Source organism: Jaculus jaculus, chromosome 5, assembly GCF_020740685.1.
Source record: "Jaculus jaculus isolate mJacJac1 chromosome 5, mJacJac1.mat.Y.cur, whole genome shotgun sequence".
NCBI classification, from domain to species: Eukaryota; Metazoa; Chordata; class Mammalia; order Rodentia; family Dipodidae; genus Jaculus; species Jaculus jaculus.
The window spans coordinates 44,641,291-44,660,677 of record NC_059106.1 but is presented as its reverse complement, the minus strand read 5'-3'; the positions used below and the strand labels follow the sequence as shown (position 1 = coordinate 44,660,677).

The 19,387-nt window shown below is 44.7% G+C and overlaps 1 protein-coding gene and 1 pseudogene across 4 annotated transcripts in view; both read right to left on the bottom strand.

Moving 5' to 3' along the window:
- Positions 1–3,481: 3,481 nt before the first annotated feature.
- On the bottom strand, positions 3,482–5,066 carry LOC101598873 (annotated as a pseudogene).
- An 8,077-nt stretch (positions 5,067–13,143) lies between these two features.
- Ube4b (ubiquitination factor E4B) overlaps positions 13,144–19,387 on the bottom strand; it is a 147,237-nt gene continuing 140,993 nt past the window's right edge. For all 4 annotated transcript variants that reach the window (XM_045149286.1, XM_004657660.2, XM_004657661.2 and 1 more), the window contains 3 exons: positions 16,442–16,616; positions 15,555–15,701; positions 13,144–14,425 (listed from right to left, as the gene is read on the bottom strand). In XM_045149286.1, coding sequence (XP_045005221.1) covers positions 14,364–14,425; positions 15,555–15,701; positions 16,442–16,616 — 384 coding nt within the window. In that variant the 3' untranslated portion in view covers positions 13,144–14,363. The remainder of the gene's footprint in view (positions 14,426–15,554; positions 15,702–16,441; positions 16,617–19,387) is intronic.

Below are 19,387 nucleotides of genomic sequence, written 5' to 3'. Positions count from 1 at the left end.
CTTTCTCAAAGGGAAAAGAAGAGCTGGGGGATCAGTGGTAGGGTGCTTGCCTAGTATGCTATGCCAGGGCTTGGGTTCAGTTCACAACTCATTAAAAAAAATTTAATATTTTAATACTTTAAAGTTTTTATTTTTATTATTTATTTGAGAGAGGGAGAGAGAGAGAATGGGTGCGCCAGGGCCTGCAGCCACTGCAAACAAACTTCAGATGCATGTGCCACCTTGTGCAGCTGGCTTATGTGGGTCTTAGGGAATCAAACTTGAGTCCTTTGGCTTTGCAGGCAAAAGCCTTAACTGCTAAGGTACCTCTCCAGCCCAAAGCCACCTCTCCAGCCCTGTATATTTTTTGAGGTAGGGTTTCACTCTAGCTCAGGCTGACCTCGAATTCACTAGGTAGTCTCAGGCTGGCCTTGAACTCTCTGCAATCCTCCTACCTCTGCCTCCTGAGTGCTGGGATTAAAGGCGTGCACACTATGCCCAGCTTAATTTTTTATTTAATATCATGTTCAACTTTTAATTTATTTTTTATTTTTAAAATATTTTATTTTTCTTTATTTATTTAAGAAAGAGAAATAAGCAGAGAGAGGGAGAGAGAATGGGCACACCAGGGCCACCAGCCACTGAAAATGAACTCTAGATGCGTGCACCCCTTGTGCATCTGGCTTACATGAGTCCTGGGGAACTGAACATAGGTCCTTTGGCTTTGCAGGCAAGTGCCTTCACCACTAAGCCGTTTCTCTAGCACTATTTTTTTAATTTTATTTTTTGAGAGACCAAGAGAGACAGAGCGCAAGCAGAATTGGTGTGCCAGAGCCTCAACCACTGAAATGGAACTCCAGACATTTCTGCCACCTAGTGGGCATGTGTGACCTTGCTTTGCCTCACCTTTGTGTGTCTGGCTAGGGTGGGATCTGGAGAACTGAACGTGAATCCTTAGGCTTTGCAGGCAAGCACCTTAATTGCTAAGCCATCTCTCCAGCACCCCAAACTCTTAAAAATAAACAAAAAGTAGCTGAGCATGGTGGCACATGCCTTTAATCCCAGTACTTGGGAGGCAAAGGTAGGAGGATCAGTGTGAGTCTGAGGCAACACTGAGACTACATAGTGAATGGTATCCCTTTAATAAAGTTACAAAGAGGGCTGGAGAGATGGCTTAGCGGTTAAGTGCTTGCCTGTGAAGCCTATGGACCCCGGTTCGAGGCTCGGTTCCCCAGGTCCCACGTTAGCCAGATGCACAAGGGGGCGCACGCATCTGGAGTTCGTTTGCAGAGGCTGGAAGCCCTGGCGCGCCCATTCTCTCTCTCTCCCTCTATCTGTCTTTCTCTCTGTGTCTGTCGCTCTCAAATAAATAAATAAATAATTAAAAAAAAAATAAAGTTACAAAGAAACTTGAGGGTTTTTTTTTTTTTTTTTTTTTTTGAGGTAGGGTCTCACTCTAGCCCAGGCTGACCTGGAATTCACTATGTAGTCTCAGGGTGGCCTTGAACTCATATTGATATTCCTACCTTTGCTGGGAGAAACTTGAGGTTTTATTTATTTATTTATTTAGTTAGTTATTTAATTTTAAGTGTGTGTGTGTGGTAGGCTTTCACTCTAGCCCAGGCTGACCTGGAATGCATTATGTTGTCTCAGGCTGGCCTCGAACTCAGGAGATCTTCCTATCTCTACCTCCTAAATTCTGGGATTAAAGGTGTGTGCCACCATGCCTAGCTCTTGTTTTAATTAATTAATTAATTAATTAATTTTTGAGGTAGGGTCTCACTGTAGCCCAGGCTAATCTGGAATTCATTATGCAGTGTCAGGGTAGCCTCAAACACCTACCCCTGCCTCCCAAGTCCTGGGATTAAAGGCATGCGCAACCACACCCAGTGAAACTTGAGTTTTAAAAATATTTTTATTGGGCTGGAGAGATGGCTTACCAGTTAAGGTGTTTGCCTACAAAGCCAAAGGACCCAGGTTCAATTCCCCAGGACCCATGTAAGCCAGATGCACAAGGTGATGCATGAGTCTGGAGTTCGTTTATAGTGGCTGAAAGCCCTGATTTGACCATTCTCTATCTGCCTTTTCTCTCTCAAATAAATAACATAAAAATAAAATAAATATTTAAAAAATATTTTTATTTATGATGTGTTTACAAGCAGAGAGACATAGAAAAGAGAGACAGAGGGAATGGGCATGACAGGGCCTCCAGACACATGCACCACTTTGTGTACCTAGTTCTATGTGGGGACTTGGGATTCGAACCTGGGTTGTTAGGCTTTGCATGCAAGCATCCCAACCACTGAGCCATTTCTGTAGCCTAGAAACTTGATTTTTTGTGGGGGCAGGAGGAATTTGAGTTAGGGTCTCTCTCTAGCCCAGGCTGACCTGGAATTGACTATGTAGTCTCAGACTGGCCTTGCACTCACGACAGTCCTACCTGTCTCCTGAGTGCTGGGACTAAAGGCGTGTGTCACCATGCCCAGCCAGAAACTTGATTTTTTAAAATTTAATATTTATTTATTTAATTGACAGAATAAGAGGGAGAGAGAGAAAGAGAGAATGGGCACTCTAGGGTCTCTAGCCACTGCAAACGAACTCCAGACGTGCACCCCCTTCTGCATCTGGCTAACATGGGTCCTGGGGAATAGAACCTGGGTCCTTTGGCTTTGCAGGCAAACGCCTTAACCACTAAGCCATCCCTCTGGCCCCAGAAACTTGATTTTTATTTCCATCACTTGCCACCTTCCTGACTGAGTTTAAACAAGTCAATTATGGGAACATTGGAATCTAGAGTTTGAAATTAATCCTGATCCAACAAACAATAGATAAATCTAGGTTTGTTTCTTTATTTTGAGCAGTGTCTTACTATGTAACCCAGGGTGGCCTGGAACTCACAGCTCTGCTGCCTCAGCTTCCCACATGCTGGTATTTCAGAAATGTACTGTCATGCTTGCTTCTGACTTTTTTTTTTTTTTTTTTGGAGACAAGCCCTCATACATATAGCCCAGGCAGGGCCTTCAACTCACTTTATGGCTGAGGATGGATGACCTTAAACTGATCAGGCTGCTCCTACCCATCTTCTTCAGTGCTGAAATTAAAGGCATGCACTAACACACCCAACAATGCCTGTCTTCTGAACCTATATTTTTCGAGTTCTTAATATGTCAGGGCTTCATGCCTGCCTAGACCAGCACTTTCTCACTTAGCAACACGTCACTCTTCATTCTCCTATTTATCAGTGGCCTGCCCATCAGCTTCATTCATCCGACCTCCTTTCAACCTTTTTTTTTTTTTTTTTGGCTTTTTGAGGTAGGGTTTCACTCTAGCCCAGGCTGCCCTGGAATTCACTATGGAGTCTCAGGGTGGCCTTGAACTCATGGCCTTCTTTCTACCTCTGCCTCCCAAGTGCTGAGATTAAAGGCGTGTACCACCACGCCCGGGTCTCTTATTTTCTTTTTCCACAAGCATAAAGGTCTTCTTTATTAACTGTGTAGAAGACTCAACTGTATAAAACTTGCAGACAAAAATGGCCGTATTTGAAAACAGCTAAGCGCAGGATCAGGGCGGCACACAGGAGGGAAATGTGCAGTCACAGACCACACTAAAGAGGAATGCACAGCCTGCCCCTCCAGAACCTGCGGGGTCGGATTCTTAAGTATTGATTTGTACTTCATGTTGTCCACTCGCCTCCCTCCTTACTCTTCAAAGCACCAGGAGCTGCCACTTGTGACTGAGCCCAGCACTTCAAAATTAGGAACTCTTGGTCACAATACATCAATAAGTCTGGGCTGCTAACCACAATGAGGGGGTCGCCATCCTTCCAAGTGGCCGGTGATAGCAGCAGCGCACAGGCAAAAAGGCCTGAAAACAGTCAACGCACTGTGCATCTTGTCTGGCATAAATAAGGAGTTTGGAATTCCTTGGATAATTAAATAGTAAAACTTTCTGAAATCATCACTGCCTCTGTTAAGTTTTTCTCTCATAATGAAGCCAACTCTTAAGGATCCACAAAAAGTCCTGTCAGATGTAATGTTTAATTGAGAGTCTGTTACTCCTCAATGCTTTCTCCAAATTTCACTTTTATAAATATTTTATTTGAATTTATTTATTTACTTGGCAGAGAAAGGGAGAGAGAGAGAGAATGGGTGTGCTAGGACCTCCAGCTACTGCAAACAAACTCTAGACAAGTGTGCCACCCTTGTGCATCTGGCTAATGTGGGTCCTGGGGAATCGAACCTGGGTCCTTTGGCTTTGCAGGCAAGTGCCTTAACCACTAAGCCATCCCTTCAGCCCTCCAGATTTCACTTTTATTAAAAGGTCTCTGGAGGGGGGGGGGGTCCGCTGGGGAGATGGCTTAGCAGTTAAGCACTTGTCTGTGAAGCCTAAGGATGCCGGTTGCAGGCTCGATTCCCCAGTACCCACATAAGCCAGATGCACAGGTGGTGCATGCATCTGAAGGTCATTTGCAGTGGCTGGAGGCCCTGATGTGCCCATTCTCTCTCTCTCTCTGTTGCTCTCAAATAAATAAAAATAACAATGGGCTGGAGGAATGGCTTAGTGGTTAAGGCATTTGTCTGCAAAGGCAAAGGACCCAGGTTCGATTCCCCAGGACCTACATTAGCCAGATGCACAAGGGGCGCAGACATCTACAGTTCATCTGCAGTGGCTAGAGGCCCTGGTGTGCCCATTCTCTCTCTCTCTCTCAATTTCTTTCTCTGTAAAATAAATAAAAATTAAAAATATTGAAAAAAGTAAACCACTACCACCACCACAATATATATATATCTAATCTCTTTGGAAGCCCGGTGTGGTGGTGCATGCCTTTAATCCCAGCACTCGGGAGGCAGAGGCAGGAGGATCGCCACGAGTTCGAGGCCACCCTGAGACTACATAGTGAATTACAGGTCAGCCTGAGCTAGAGTGAGACCCTACCTTGAAAAACAAAGTAAACAAACAACAAAAGGGTCTCTATGGGAACCATCTTTTAAAAATTCTTGCCTCAAAATAATTATAATTTCAGAGCAAGTGGACCCTATGCCGAAGGGGCTCCAGTGGGCGGCGAGCCCTTGTAACCCAGCCGCCATGGCCATGGGGGACAGCCAGGACGCCCAAGCACGGAGGGCGGGAGGGCGCGGGACCACACGGGGGCTCGGGAGGAGCCTGCGCACGGCTCCCTCTCTCCCTCCCTCTGCCCCGCAGGGCCGAGCTCCATCTCCATACCGCGGGGGCCGGGGACTAGCGCCCCTCCACACTCTCCCCAGCCTGCCACTCCTAGTTGCGGTTGTTTTGAGGTAGGTCTCCCTCTAGCCCAAGCTGACCTGGAATTCACTATGTAGTCTTAGACTGATCTCAAACTCATGGCGATCTTTCTAACTCTGCCTCCCAAATGCTCTGGGAAAAAGGCTTGCATCACCACGCCCAGCACTATTATATTATTATTATTACTTATTCATTTATTTGAGGGAGAAAGAGATGCAGAGAGAGAGAGAGAGAGAGAGAGAGAGAGAGAGAGAGAGAGGGAGAGAATGAGCATTCCAAGTCCTCTAGCCACTGTAAATGAACTCCAGATGTATGTGTCACCTTGTGCATCTGGCTTTACGTGGGTACTGGGGAACTGAACCTGGGTCCTTAGGTTTTGCAGGCAAGTGCTTAACTGCTAAGCCATCTCTCCAGCCTGGACTTTTTATGTGCATGCTGGGATGGAAGCTCAAATCCTCGCGTGTGCATGGCAAGTACTTTTCTTCCTCCCTGCCACCTCCCCTCCCCCCCTCCGAGGCAGGGTCTCACTCTAGCTCAGGCTGACCTGGAATTCAGTATGTAGTCTCAGGGCCGCCTTGACCTCACAGTGATCCTCCTACCTCTGCCTCTGAGTCTAGGATAAAGGAGTGCACCTGGCTAAAACATAAGATTTTTAAGGCATTTCTAGGGCAGAGTGAGGAAATAAGATTTGTAATATTTATGTAAGCAACGGACTCTGACTACAGTTAAAAAATAACTTCGTGTATTTTTTTGAATTTTTGTTTATTTTTATTTATTTATTTATTTCAGAGTGACAGACAGAGAGAGAAAGAGGCAGAGAGAGAGAATGGGCACGCCAGGGCCTCCAGCCACTGCAAACGAACTCCTGATGCATGCGCCCCCTTGTGCATTTGGCTAACGTGGGTCCTGGGGAATCGAGCCTCGAATTGGGGTTCTTAGGCTTCACAGGTAAACGCTTAAGCGCTAAGCCATCTCTCCAGCCCAACTTCATGTATTTTTTTTATAATGGGCTTTGCAAGAACTCAAAGTTAAAAAAAAAAAAAAAGCCATTACATCAGCAAATTCCCGCACCTCTGAGATGTTGACAGGTAAACATTTACAAAGGCTTCCTGAAAAGTAGAGAAATACTATGCAAATAACCTATAACTCAGGGGACAACTAAGGGTGGTAGGGAGGAGTGAAAATTAACACAGTACAAAGGTGTGTGTGTAAAAATGTCATAATGAAACTCATTATTTTGTACATTATTTGAATTGCAAGTCAGCCTGGGCTAGAGAGAGACCCACCTTGAAAAACAAACAAACAAAAAACAACAAACATACAAAAAAAAGGGTGCTGGTGAGATAGTTTAGCAGTTAAGGTGCTTGCACAAAAAGCCTAACAACCAAGGTTTGATTCCCCAGTACACATGTAAACCCAGATGTACAAAGTGGCTCATGTATCTGGAGTTCATTTGCAGTGGCAAGAGGCCCTGGCATGCCTGTTCTCTCTATTGATCTCTGTCTCTCTCTGCTTGAAAATAAAAATGTTAAAAAAAAAAATAGGGACCAGGGACTAGAGAGATGGCTCAGTGGTTAAAGGCAGTAGCACGCACACACACACACACACACAAAGCCAGAAACTGAATACCAGATAAGCCCTAACAGCCAATCATCTGTTTCTGCCTCTCTTTCTCATGTGCATGACACACACACACACACACACACACACACACCCTTCACCAAGAATCTCAAGTTACCACAATGCTGGAGATTCTAGGTCTTATCACAAGCCAGTATGCCTGGTACTTCCTACCTTTCCCTTAGTGGCAAGCTTTTCAGTGTGATTCGCTTTCAACAAAACAGCATAAATAATTCAAACTGTTATAAAAAGTGATGCACGATGCAAAAGGAGGGAAGATTTAGAGACTGTCTACTAGAAACCGGTAATGCCACAACTCCTCTATCCATCCCAGGACCCCAGGGGGTTTGTATGTGACTGAAGCCAAGTTCTTTCCCACATTTCTATCGGCCTCTGGGCTTAGAAGAGATGCTGGAGACCCAGTGTCTTCAATTTGCAAGTATGCCGTACCAGACAAGGAATACATCCCGGGTTGCTGCTGCTTTTGGACAATGAGATGGATCTCTTGTGTATTACTATGTTACTTTAGAGAATGAGATGAGTTTGTAATCTGTACCAATGAAACCCATGAGGGGTGATTGAAGAACTGAGAAAACACTAAAGGACTGGGATATTCAAGAGGACACAGAAGGCAGCTGGGTTCTTGGGTAGGAGGTAAAGCTTGGAGCTTGCATGCAGCTATGGTGTTGGGATGGTGGGGGTGGAGGGGAGCTTTGGGGTCTTAACCTAGATTGGAATCAAGCCAAAGTAACTTTTTATTTTTTTGGTTTTTTGAGGTAGGGTCTCACTCTCTAGCACAGGCTGACCTGGAATTCACTATGTAGTCTCAGGGTGGTCGCGAACTCAGTGATCCTTCTACCTCTTCCTCCCAAGTGTTGGGATTAAAGGTGTGACTCTTTTTTTAGAAGTTGCAGTTTATATTTTATTATTTGAGAGAAAGGGAAAGAGGCAGATAGAATGGGTGCACCAGGGCTTTTAGCTGCTGCAAATGAACTTCAGATGTGTGTGCACTCTGGTGCACATGTGTGACATTGCACACTTGCATCACTGTGCATCTGGCTTATGTGGGACCTTGAGATTTGAACACGAGTTCTTAGGCTTCTCAGGCAAGCACCTTAACTGTTAAGCCATCTCTCCAGGCCCCAAAGTGATTTAAAAAAATTTAGGGGGGCTGGAGAGATGGCTTAGCAGTTAAGTGCTTGCCTGTGAAGCCTGAGGACTCTGGTTCGAGGCTCGATTTCCCAGTTACCATGTTAGCCAGATGCACAAGGGGGCGCATGCGTCTGGGGTTTGTTTGCAGTGGCTGGAGGCCCTGGCACACCCATTCTTTCTCTCTGTCTGTCGCTCTCAAATAAATAAATAAATAAAATAAACAAAATATTTAAAAAAATATTAGGGGATATGATGGAAGGTGAAGTTTCAAAGGGGAAAGTGAGGAGGAGAGAGGGAATTACCACAAATATTGTATGCAATTATGGAACCTGTCAATAAAAAAAATTATTTGAGCCAGGGTGGTGGTGCACGCCTTTAATCCCAGCACTCAGGAGAGGTAGGAGGATCGCCATGAGTTTGAGGCCACCCTGAGACTACATAGTGAATTCCAGGTCAGCCTGAGCCAGAGTGAGACCCTACCTTGAAAAACCAAAAAAAAAAAAAAAAAAAAAAAAAATTATTTGAAAGAGGTAGATAGTGAGAGAGAATGGGCGTGCCAGGGCCTCTAGCCACTGCAAACGAACCCCAGATACATGCACCACCGTGGGTTCTAGGGAATCGAACCTAGGTCCTTAGGCTTTGCAGGCAAGCACTTTAGCTGCTAAGGCATCCCTCCAGCCTCCAAAGTGACTTTTTAAAAAATTAATGTTGAAATTTTGCCTCAGTGCAACAGTGTTGAGAAATGATGGAAAGACTGAGAGGTGCTGAGAACACTAATAAGCCCTGTTCACAGGCTGGCTCAGTGGCCACACAAAGCAGGTTGTCAAAAAGTAGGTGGTCTTGTCTTGCCTGTTTGCCTTTCCACACAATATCCTTACTAGAACAAGCCAAACAGAGCCTTCAATCATGTTCTTGGCTTTCTCCACCTCCAGGACCATGAGCTAAAGCAAACACATTTTTTTTTTTGAGGCAAAGTCTCATTCTAGTCCAGGCTGACCTGGAATTCACTATGTAGTCTAAGGGTGGCCTTGAACTCACAGTGATCCTCCTATCTCTGCCTCCCTGAGTGCTGGGATTAAAGGCGTGTGCCACCATACCCGGCTTTTTTTTTTTTTTTTTTTTTTTTTTTTTTTTTTGAGGTAGGGTTTCACTCCTCTTATTTGTGAGAAAGAGAATAGGTGTATCGGGCCTCTTACCGCTGCAAATGAACGCCAGATGCATGTGTCACTTTGTGCATATCTAGCTTTATGTGGGTACTGAGCAATTGAACCTAGGCCATCAGGCTTTGCATGCAAGCACCTTTAACAACGGAGCCATCTCTCTGCCCCTAAATTGATAATGTATATATGTATTACAATCATAATCCCCTCCTCCCCCCATTCCTCCTCTTTAGAACCTCATCTTTCCAACTAGTCCTTTTCCTACTTTGATGACCTTTTAATTTTCTTTCCCCTCCTCCAGCATCCATGCATCTGGAGTTCATTTGACAGAAGCCCTGATGTGCCCATTCTCTCTCTCTCTGCCCTGTCACTCTCAAATAAATAAACAAAAAAATTAAATATTTTTTTTATTGACAACCTCCATAATTGTAAACCATAACCCATGGTAATTCCCTCCCTCCCCCACTTCCCCCTTTGAAACTCCATTCTCCATCATATCCCTTCCCCTCTCTATCAGTCTCTCTTTTATTTTGATGTCATGATCTTTTCCTTCTATTATGATGGTCTTGTGTAGGTAGTGTCAGGCACTGTGAGGTCATGGATATCCAGGCCATTTTGTGTCTGGAGGAGCACGTTGTAAGGAGTCCTACCCTTCCTTTGGCATTCTTTCCACCACCTCTTCCACAATGGACCCTGAGCCTTGGAAGATGTGATAGAGATATTTCAGTGCTGAGCACTCCTCTGTCACTTCTCAACACTGTGGTGCCTCTTGAAGCTATTTTTTATCACCTGCCTCTCAAGGACCTTCCTTTGGCTGATAGATTCTCCTTTCTCTTCCAGTCCAGACCTACTTTTGAAATATTTTGGGTTAAAAAAATATTTTATTTGTATTCATTTGACAGAGAAAGAGGGGCAGAGAGAGTGGGCATGCCAGGGCCTCTAGCCACTGCAAACAAACTCCAGATGCGTGTGCCCCCTTGTGCATCTGGCTAATGTAGGTCCTGGGGAATTGAACCTGGGTCCTTTGGCTCTGCAGGCAAATGCCTTAACTGCTAAGCCATCCCTCCAGCCCCATATTTTGGATTTTAATATTTATAATTAAAACATTGAAGGCAAACACAAGTTTACGTAAAATGGTGACCCTCAAACTCAAAGAGCAGAAATCCCAAACATCTTCCCTCTAGACGCAGGGAGACTGACTGTATCCATGCCCCACTGCCATTCTCAACAGAAGGTCCTTGGAACCCCTGAATTCTGAAAATTCACAGAGAGTGCATGTGGGATTTAACACAGAGCGGCATTTTATGACATTCATGAGGGATTGAAATAGAGCTTCCTGTGGTTTCTAATCTGGATGAAGAGACAAGCAGTCCACATCTGTGAGATCAATATGCCAGCTGCTAGGAAAGTGGGTACTTTTATAGGTATGTGCACAGTAAGCAAGCCTACATTTAGCAGAGTCACCCTATATATTGAGATTATAGGGAATATATGCATATATATATATATGACTAGATTAGCAGAGTCGCCTACATACTGAGACTATAGGGATAATATATATAAAAGAACTTAGATTAGCCAGGCGTGGTGGCGCAGACCTTTAATCCCAGCACTTGGGGGGCAGAGGTAGGAGGATTGCCGTGAGTTTGAGGCCACCCTGAGACTACATAGTTAATTTCAGGTCAGCCTAGGCTAGAGTGAGACCCTACCTTGAAAACCAAAAAAAAAAAAAAAAAAAGAACCTAGATTAGCAGTCATCTGTCATCTACATATTGAGATTATAGGGGTAATTTATATATAAGAACCTAGATCAGCAGAGTCACCTACATATTGAGATTATAGGGATAATATATGTAAATATATTTGAGAGGGCAGGCTGGTGATGGTTTAGCAGTTAAGGTGCTTGCCTATGAAGCCTGAGGACTCATGTTCAATTGTCCAGGTCCCACGTAAGCCATATGCACAGTGACGCAAGCATGCAATGTCACACATGTGCACAAAGGGTCGAATGCATGTGGCGTTTGATTGATGTAGCTGAAGGTCCTGTTGCACTATTTCTCTCTCCCTCTCTTCTCTCTTTTGCATAAAGAAAAAGGCCAGTCTGTTGGGCTTGCCTCAAAAAAAGAAAGAGGGCTGGAGAGATGGTTTAGCAGTTAAGGTGCATGCCTGTGAAGCCTAAGGACCCAGATTTGATTTTCCAGGTCCCATGAAAGCCAGATGCACATGGTGGCACATGCATCTGAAGTTCGTTTGCAGTGGCTAGAGGCTCTGGTGTACCCATTCTCACACACTCTCTCTCTGTCTCTAATAAATAAATAAAATCTTAAAAAGAGAGAGGCAGATAGAGAACAGGCAATCAGGGCCTCTAGGTACTGCAATGAATTCCAGATGCATACTTACAAGGGTACTGGGGAATCAAAACTGGGTTCTTAGGCTTCACAGACACGCACCTTCACCACTAAATCATCCAGCCCGGAATCTTTTTCTTTTTTTTTTTTCTTTTTTTAAAAATTTATTTATTTATTTATTTGAGAGCGACAAACACAGAGAGAAAGACAGATAGAGGGAGAGAGAGAATGGGCGCGCCAGGGCTTCCAGCCTCTGCAAACGAACTCCAGACGCGTGCGCCCCCTTGTGCATCTGGCTAACGTGGGACCTGGGGAACCGAGCCTCGAACCGGGGTCCTTAGGCTTCACAGGCAAGCGCTCTTTTTTCTTTTCTAGGCAGGGTCTCACTGTAGCCTAGGCTGACTTGGAATTCACTATGCAGTCTTAGGGTGGCCGTGATCTCATGGCGATCCTCCTACTTCTGCCCCTAGTGCTGAGATTAAAGGCAGGTGACACTGCCACTATGCCCAGCATCTTGGGATTTTTTTCTTTTTTTGGTTTTTCGAGGTAGGGTCTCATTCTAGCTCAGGCTGAACTGGAATTCACTATGTAGTACCAGGGTGGCCTCGAACTCATGGCGAATCCTCCTACCTCTGCCTTCCAAATGCTAGTATTAAAGGTGTGTGCCACCATGCCTCGCTGGTATTTTCTTTTTGTTTACTTATATTGTCTAACATTTGTTGTAACTGGGCTGGGGAGATGGCTCAGTGGCTAAACGTGCTTGCTTGCAAAGCCTGTTGCACTAGGGTCAATTCCCCAGTTCTCATGTAAAGCTAGAGGCACAAAGTAGTACATGAGTCTGGCCTTCAGTGGTAGGTGCAAGAGACCCTGACATGCCCATATATACACCAATATAAATAAAAATATTCAAAGCCAGGCATGGTGGCACACGCCTTTAATCCCAGCACTTGGGAGGCAGGGGTAGGAGGATCCCCATGAGTTTGAGGCCACCCTGAGACTACAGACTACATAGTGAATTCCAGGAAAGCTTGAGCTAGAGTGAGACCCTATTTTGAAAACCAAAAAAACAAAAAAACCAAAAAAACAAAAAAAATTCAAATCCAGTCAGCATGGTGGGGCATGCCTTTAATCCCAGCATTCGGGAGGTAGAGGTAGGTGAATCATTGTGAGTTTAAGACCAGCTTGAAACTACACAGTGAATTCCAGGTCGGCCTGAGCTAGAGTGAGACCCTACGTCAAAAACCAAAACAAAACAATTATGTATATTCAAAATCATAGAATTTGCTGCAATAAACAGGTGTATTCACGTGGGGGGTGGTGAGGAGGAGGCACTGTGTTCAGATGTGCCCAAGAGAGCAGACATAAAACCTCGGTCAGGGAAATCTCTGAGACCAAGTAACACCTGGCAGACAGAAGATGTCATATGACAATGTTGAGTCCCCTTAGGGCAACAGACGGTGAAATGAGAAAGACATGTAACATCAAGACTGATGGAGACAGGAAGTTTCATTTTTAAAACTTCTAATCAGATCCAAAAGGAGTAATTCCCCATAGGTACACTTCCTTGGTTTTCCCATTTCCCATGCCTTTTTTTTTGACCAAAACAAAGACTCAGAAGATTCTTTCTGAATGTGTATCACCATTTATTGTAGTTAGGAATTTAACAGAGGACATTGTCTGTGGAGGGAGAAAAAAGGAAAAGAAAGTATGTTTTTGTAGACTTCATTTCTTCAAAACACTTTATGGTTTCAAATCCTTTTTTACCCCAAAGGAAATTCAAGAATTCAAGTATGTTGAGTAGGGATCGGTAATACAAAACGTCTTCTGCTTGTGTGCGTGTGTGGCTGTTTGTCTGTGTGTTAACAAGCAGACAAGACTTCCACATTTCTTGCACCCTTTTTTGCTTTGGTAAGGCCAAACCCCAAAGGTCACAAATGAACCCTGTATTGAGGAACTGATTTACCCTCGTAGGGTAATGATAAAGGTTTGGAACTGTCGCATAGCATTGAAAAAAGAAAAAAAAAAATCAACCCTCATCCCACTCAAACCCGTAAGTCACAGACATCCTGATCTACTTAAGCCATTCCACTGCTGCACTGTTCCTTAGGCTCCTCGCCCAGGGCTTGTTGGAAGGACCAGAGCAACAGGATTCTCTTCATTACAATTAAAAAAAAAATATTAAAGGGATATTTCAAAAGAAAAGAAAAAAACTGAAATTCAAATTCTGAAAATATCTTGCCTTTTTATTAATCATGTCGTCTAATACCAATTAAAAAAACAAATATGTGAATATGATATAAAAATACGATCCAAGATTAACACTTTGTCGCAGGCACGGTAATCTCACGGAGTATATGTGTGGAGGGCAGGAAAAGGGTACTTTTGTTTCTTTTTAAAAAATCCACAGCAGTGCATGAAGGGTCAGGAGGGGAGATTCTTTAGCAGCAAAATGTCCGAGTTCTCTAACCACAATCAAATCAACGGATACTGGATTCAAAACAAAACAAAACAAAACAAAAAATGAAGGGATGCTGCCCAGACCCACGTGTCATCACTAAGACTGTCATTGCAAAAGCCCCTGACTGTGACAGGTGAAGGACGTGCTTTACTACGCAAGCAATCATAAAACTCGTCCCTCAAGCTTTTGACCACGTGTCACTTAAATATATGTACAGGAACCGGGCTCCTCTTCTCACTCAGGCCCTTCACATCTGCATGTTTGGTCACTTGAGGTGGGCTCTCGGTGTCGGGCCACATTGAGCAGCAGCTTCATGTGGCAGCTACTGCCGTGGTCTGCCTCGCTGGCCTGGCTGCTTCCAGCAGAGGAGGATGGTGGGACGGCTTAGTGATCACTGTTCTGCTTCTCTCTCATCCACGCTTGGATCTGTTCCTTCAGCTCTGGCACTGAGGGGATAAGCAAGGGGAATTAATGCTGCAGATGGGAGGCACTTCAGCTTGTAGTGGACAGAAGCCTTTAATCCCAGCACCCGGGAGGCAGAGAGAGGAGGACCACCCTGAGACTACATAGTGAATTCCAGGTCAGCCTGGGCTAGAGTGGGACCCTACCTAGAAAAACAAACAAATAAAAATTTGGTGGGCTGGAGAGATGGCTTAGCGGTTAAGCACTTGCTTATGAAGCCTAAGGACCCTGGTTTGAGGCTCGATTCCCCAGGACCCACGTTAGCCAGATGCACATGGGTCGCACACATCTGGAGTTTCTTTGCAGGGGCTGGAGGTCCTGGTACACCCATTCTCTATCTGCCTCTTTCTCTCTCTCAAAAAAAATAAATAAATAAAAATAAAAATAACTTGGGGGAGGGTAGCAGAGAGATAACTCAGTGGCTAAGGCACTTGCCTACAAAGCCTAATGACCAGAGTTCAATTTCCCAGTTCTCATGCAAGCCAGATGCACACATCTGGAGTTTGTATGCAGAGGCTAAAGACCCATTCTCCCTACATATATGTCTGCTTCTTTTTCTCAAATAAATAATTTTTTTTTTGCTTGGTGTGGTGGTGCACATCTTTAATCCCAGCATTTGGGAGGCAGAGGTAGGAGGAGTGCTATTTGAGGCCACTCTGAGACTATATAGTGAATTCTATATAGCCTGAACTGCAGTGAAACCCTACCTTGAAAAACAAAACCAAAGGGACCTGGAGAAATGGTTTAGTGGTTAAGGTGCTTGCCTGCAAAGCCAAAGGACTCTGGTTTGATTCCTCAGGACCCACATAAACCAGATGCACAAGGTGGCACATGTGTCTGGAGTTCATTTGCAGTGGCTGAAGGCCGTGGCACAACCATTGTGCATCTGCCCCTATCTCTCTCTGCTTTTTTTTCTCTCGCTCAAATAAATCAATAAAAATTTTGAGAACAGTAGCCTAGGCAGGTCTTAAACTTCTGATTCTCCTGTGTAAGCTTCTAAAGTAGCTGGGATTATTGGCCTGGTTTTAACTTTGGGCTAACCTCTGGTATGTGGATCTGGTCACTCTTACTGGCACTGATACCAGCACTGTGAGGCAAGCTGTGCCTCCCTACCTGGTTCCAGCATGCTCTCGGTCAGGGTCTGGCGGTTGAAGGGGTCAGTAGGGGAGTTGAGTAGGTGCCGCAGGATGATGGAACGGTCCATGATAGTACCAGAAGGCAGCCGAACAGGGTCGGTCATCAGGGTGTCCATCAGAGGGTCTGTGGGGACAAAGCCAAGCAAACTAACTTGATGGAGGTTAGAACTGAACAAGAACAAAGGACCCCCTCTCCTACTTGTGAAGACACATTCAAACAGAGATACCGAATGGTCTCTACCAGGTTGCTGCATGTAGGTCAGCACGAGATAGGCACGTGTGTGTGCTTTTGACAACAGAAGGGCAAGTACCCTTGTGTCACGACTGCTGGGAGAAAAGAGAGAAAAGATGCGGGGACAGGCAGCAGGCTCACCAGACCTGGATCCCTTATCTTAGGACTTCTCAAGAATTCTCCCAAAGTATGAATCCCCTCATTTACAAAGACAAAGCTGCCTTTAAAATCTTTAGTTTTCTGGGTTGAAACCAGGCTAAGGATGTTCGTCCCAATGGAGTTTGGATCCCCAGAATCCATGCAAAGCCAGAACAGTGGTGCACATCTGTAATCTCAACATGCCTATGGTAATGGGAGGCAGAGTCAGGAGAATCCCAGAGCTGTCATGGTAGCAATGAGTAAGAGAGACCCTGACTCAAACGAGGTGGAAAGCGAGGACCGACACTCTTGAGCCTGTCTTCTGACCTACACAAGTGTGCTGTGGTATGTGCATGTCCATACATACAATATCCACTATCCAAACACTCACATACAAGCACACCAAAGAAAAAGGAGAAACTACAGCATGCCACTGGGCCATCAAAAGCTATCTCAGATCCAAGCAGCCAGCATGGCAACACGGGGCCACTTGCCTCTGAACTCATCTGGAGCATCACTGTAGTCGATTTCTGCCCGTGCGTTCTTGGCCACTATCTCCTCCACTTTCTCGGCGAGAAGTTTAAATTTCTCTATGGCAATTGTGGATTTGATCCCTGCCTTCCGCATCTTTGAAATTACTTCTTCAAATAGTTCCTTGCTGTAGGATCTCTGCAGATAAGGAAAGGTAACATGAGATATGATGGACTTTAGATGGAAAAGCAAACTGCAGAGAAGGATCAAGTGTGGTCCAGCTGTGGTCTTCCACCCCTAAAAAGTCTTCAAGAATCATATATAATTGCATTTTCTAGTCTCTCTCTATGGACCTATATCCACATAAAAGGATATCTCTTTAATGGTACGAAGAACGAAATGAGTAACATGCACTAAATTGTACCATCCATCTGTGAGGAAAGCAGCATGATGAAGGGAATTTCTGAAGCTAGCAAGTATTTCTTTAAAAAAAATTTTTTTTTCCACTGGGTGTGCTAGTGTATGCCTTTAATCCCAGCACTCTAGAGGCCCAGATAGGAGGATCGCTGTGAGTTTGAGGCCAGCCTGAGACTACATAGTGAATTCCAGGTCAGCCTTAGCTAAAAAGCAAGACCCTACCTCAAAAATTTTTTTAAATATATTTTTTTATTTATTTGAAAGCACAGAGACAGACAGAGAGAAGAAAGACAGAGAGAATGGGTGCACCAGGCCCCCAGCTACTGCAAATGAACTTAGAGGCATGTACCATTCTGTGCATCTGGCTTTACATGGGTACTGGAGAATTGAACCTGGTCCTTAGGCTTTGCAGGCAAGCACTATAACTGCTGAGCCATCTCACCAGCCTGCAAGCATTTCTTTTAAAGTGTAAATACAAGGTGGAACACTCTTAAGATTGTCTTCTGACCTATACAAGCATGCTGCAGTATGTACATGTCCATATATGAAAAGGAAATCTAGTCCATTTCAGGGGCACCGTTCCATGCTGGCAGCCTAGGAGGAGGTGACAATTTCAGTTCTCTCCCATGTGAACAAACCAAGGAAAACACACAGGAGCCAGTAACTGTCCATACTTAAGAGGGAGTTTTCTTTTATTCATCACCAGTTCTTCATATCACTTAAGTTGGATATGGCAGCATATGCTTGTAAACACAGCACTCATGAGCCTAGGTCAGGGGGATTGAAAGATCAAGGCCAGCACTGCCGAGGCCCTTGGTTTCTCATCAGGAATAGATGGTGAGACCCTATTGCTGAAGACTCCGCATACTTGGGCTACAAGTCCACTGAGAACTCCTGCTGAACTGAGCTGGTAACTTTCTCCATGTAGACCAGCTGACAGAAAGCTGGAAGAAGCCATTCTGCATGGAGTTCAATGGCAGAGAGATCACCAGTGAAGATGCTCAACAGTGGATATTCCAAGCCTTATATTTGGCCAGCCAGGCCAAATGAACCAACGGGTGCAATAGTGGGACGTCTGTCATGGTGGAAACCAACTGCCCTCTAATTGGACTGGAGGCCTGCTCCGTGGGAGGGAATACATCCCTGATACTGAAAACTTAAAACAGGGGTAGTGTAGCAGGCAGCTTCAGGTTCGCTGAGATAAACTTCCAGACCAGGCACAGTTATGGAGGAAGGGATATTTATTGAAGCTTACAGATCCAGGGGAAGTTCCATAAATGGCAGAAGAAGATGGCCTGCCTTCACAGGCCCAAGCAGAGAGAGAAAAAAGCACAAGCCTAAAAGCCAAAAGCCATAGCACACTAAGGAACTCCAGCTAGGCCACTTTGCATATCTTTAGATTGAAATCTGAAACCCACCACCACACCTAAAGATCCACCCAGTGACATTGCCTCTAGCCAGGTGGCTACAGCTGCAAACTATAAATAACAGAATATATTGGGGGCCATCTATTCAAACCACCACAGTTAGTCATGAGCCCTAGGGGTGTAACATCTGCTACTGTCTGGCTAAACGTATATACTATGCTTATCCAACTGCCCAGTAAGCACTTCTCTTAATGTTCATACCCTTACATTAATGCTACTCTCACTTTTGGTAGAGAATCTTCTTTTGTCAGATGGCAGTGACCTTGGGATGACTCAGGAGGTATCATGGTGCTAGAAAGAAGTGACTGGGAGTACTCAGTTCTGTAATGTCTCTATCACACCTTATAAGGCTCAGCGTCCATTGTGGAAGAGGTGGTAGAAAGAATGTAAGGAAGGGCAGGACTCCTTACAACATGCTTCCCCCAGACACAAAATGGCTACACAGACACTACCTACACAAGACCATCATAAGAGGAGGAAAAGATCATGAGATCAAAATAAATGAGAGACTGATTGAGATGGGGAGGGGGTATGATGGAGAATGGAGTTTCAAAGGGGAAAGTGGGGTCAGGGAGGGTATTACCATAGAATATTTTTTATAATTATGGAAGTTTTTAATAAAAATTTGAAAAAAAAAAAGGGCTGGGGGGCTGGAGGGATGGCTTAGCTGTTAAGGCATTTGCCTGCAAAGCCAAAAGACCCAGGTTCAATTCCCCATGACCCATGTTAGCTAGATGCACAAAGGGGCACACTATCTGGAGTTTGTTTGCAGTGGCTGGAGGCCGTGGCACACCCATTCTCAATCTCCCTCTTTGTCAAATAAATAATTAAAAAAAAAAAAAAAAAGAAAGAAAGATCAAGGCCAGGGGCTGGAGAGATGGCATAGCGGTTAAGGTACTTGCCTGTGAAGACTAAGGACCCAGGTTCAATTCCCCAATACCCATACCCACATAAGCCAGATGCACAATGTAGCACATGCATCAGGAGTTCGTCTGCAGTGGCCAGAAGCCCTGGCACACCCATTCTCTCTCTAATAAATAAATTAATTAAATTAAGTATTAAAAACACTTAGCTGGGCGTGGTAGCATATGGCTTTAATCCCAGCACTCAGGATGCAGAGGTAAG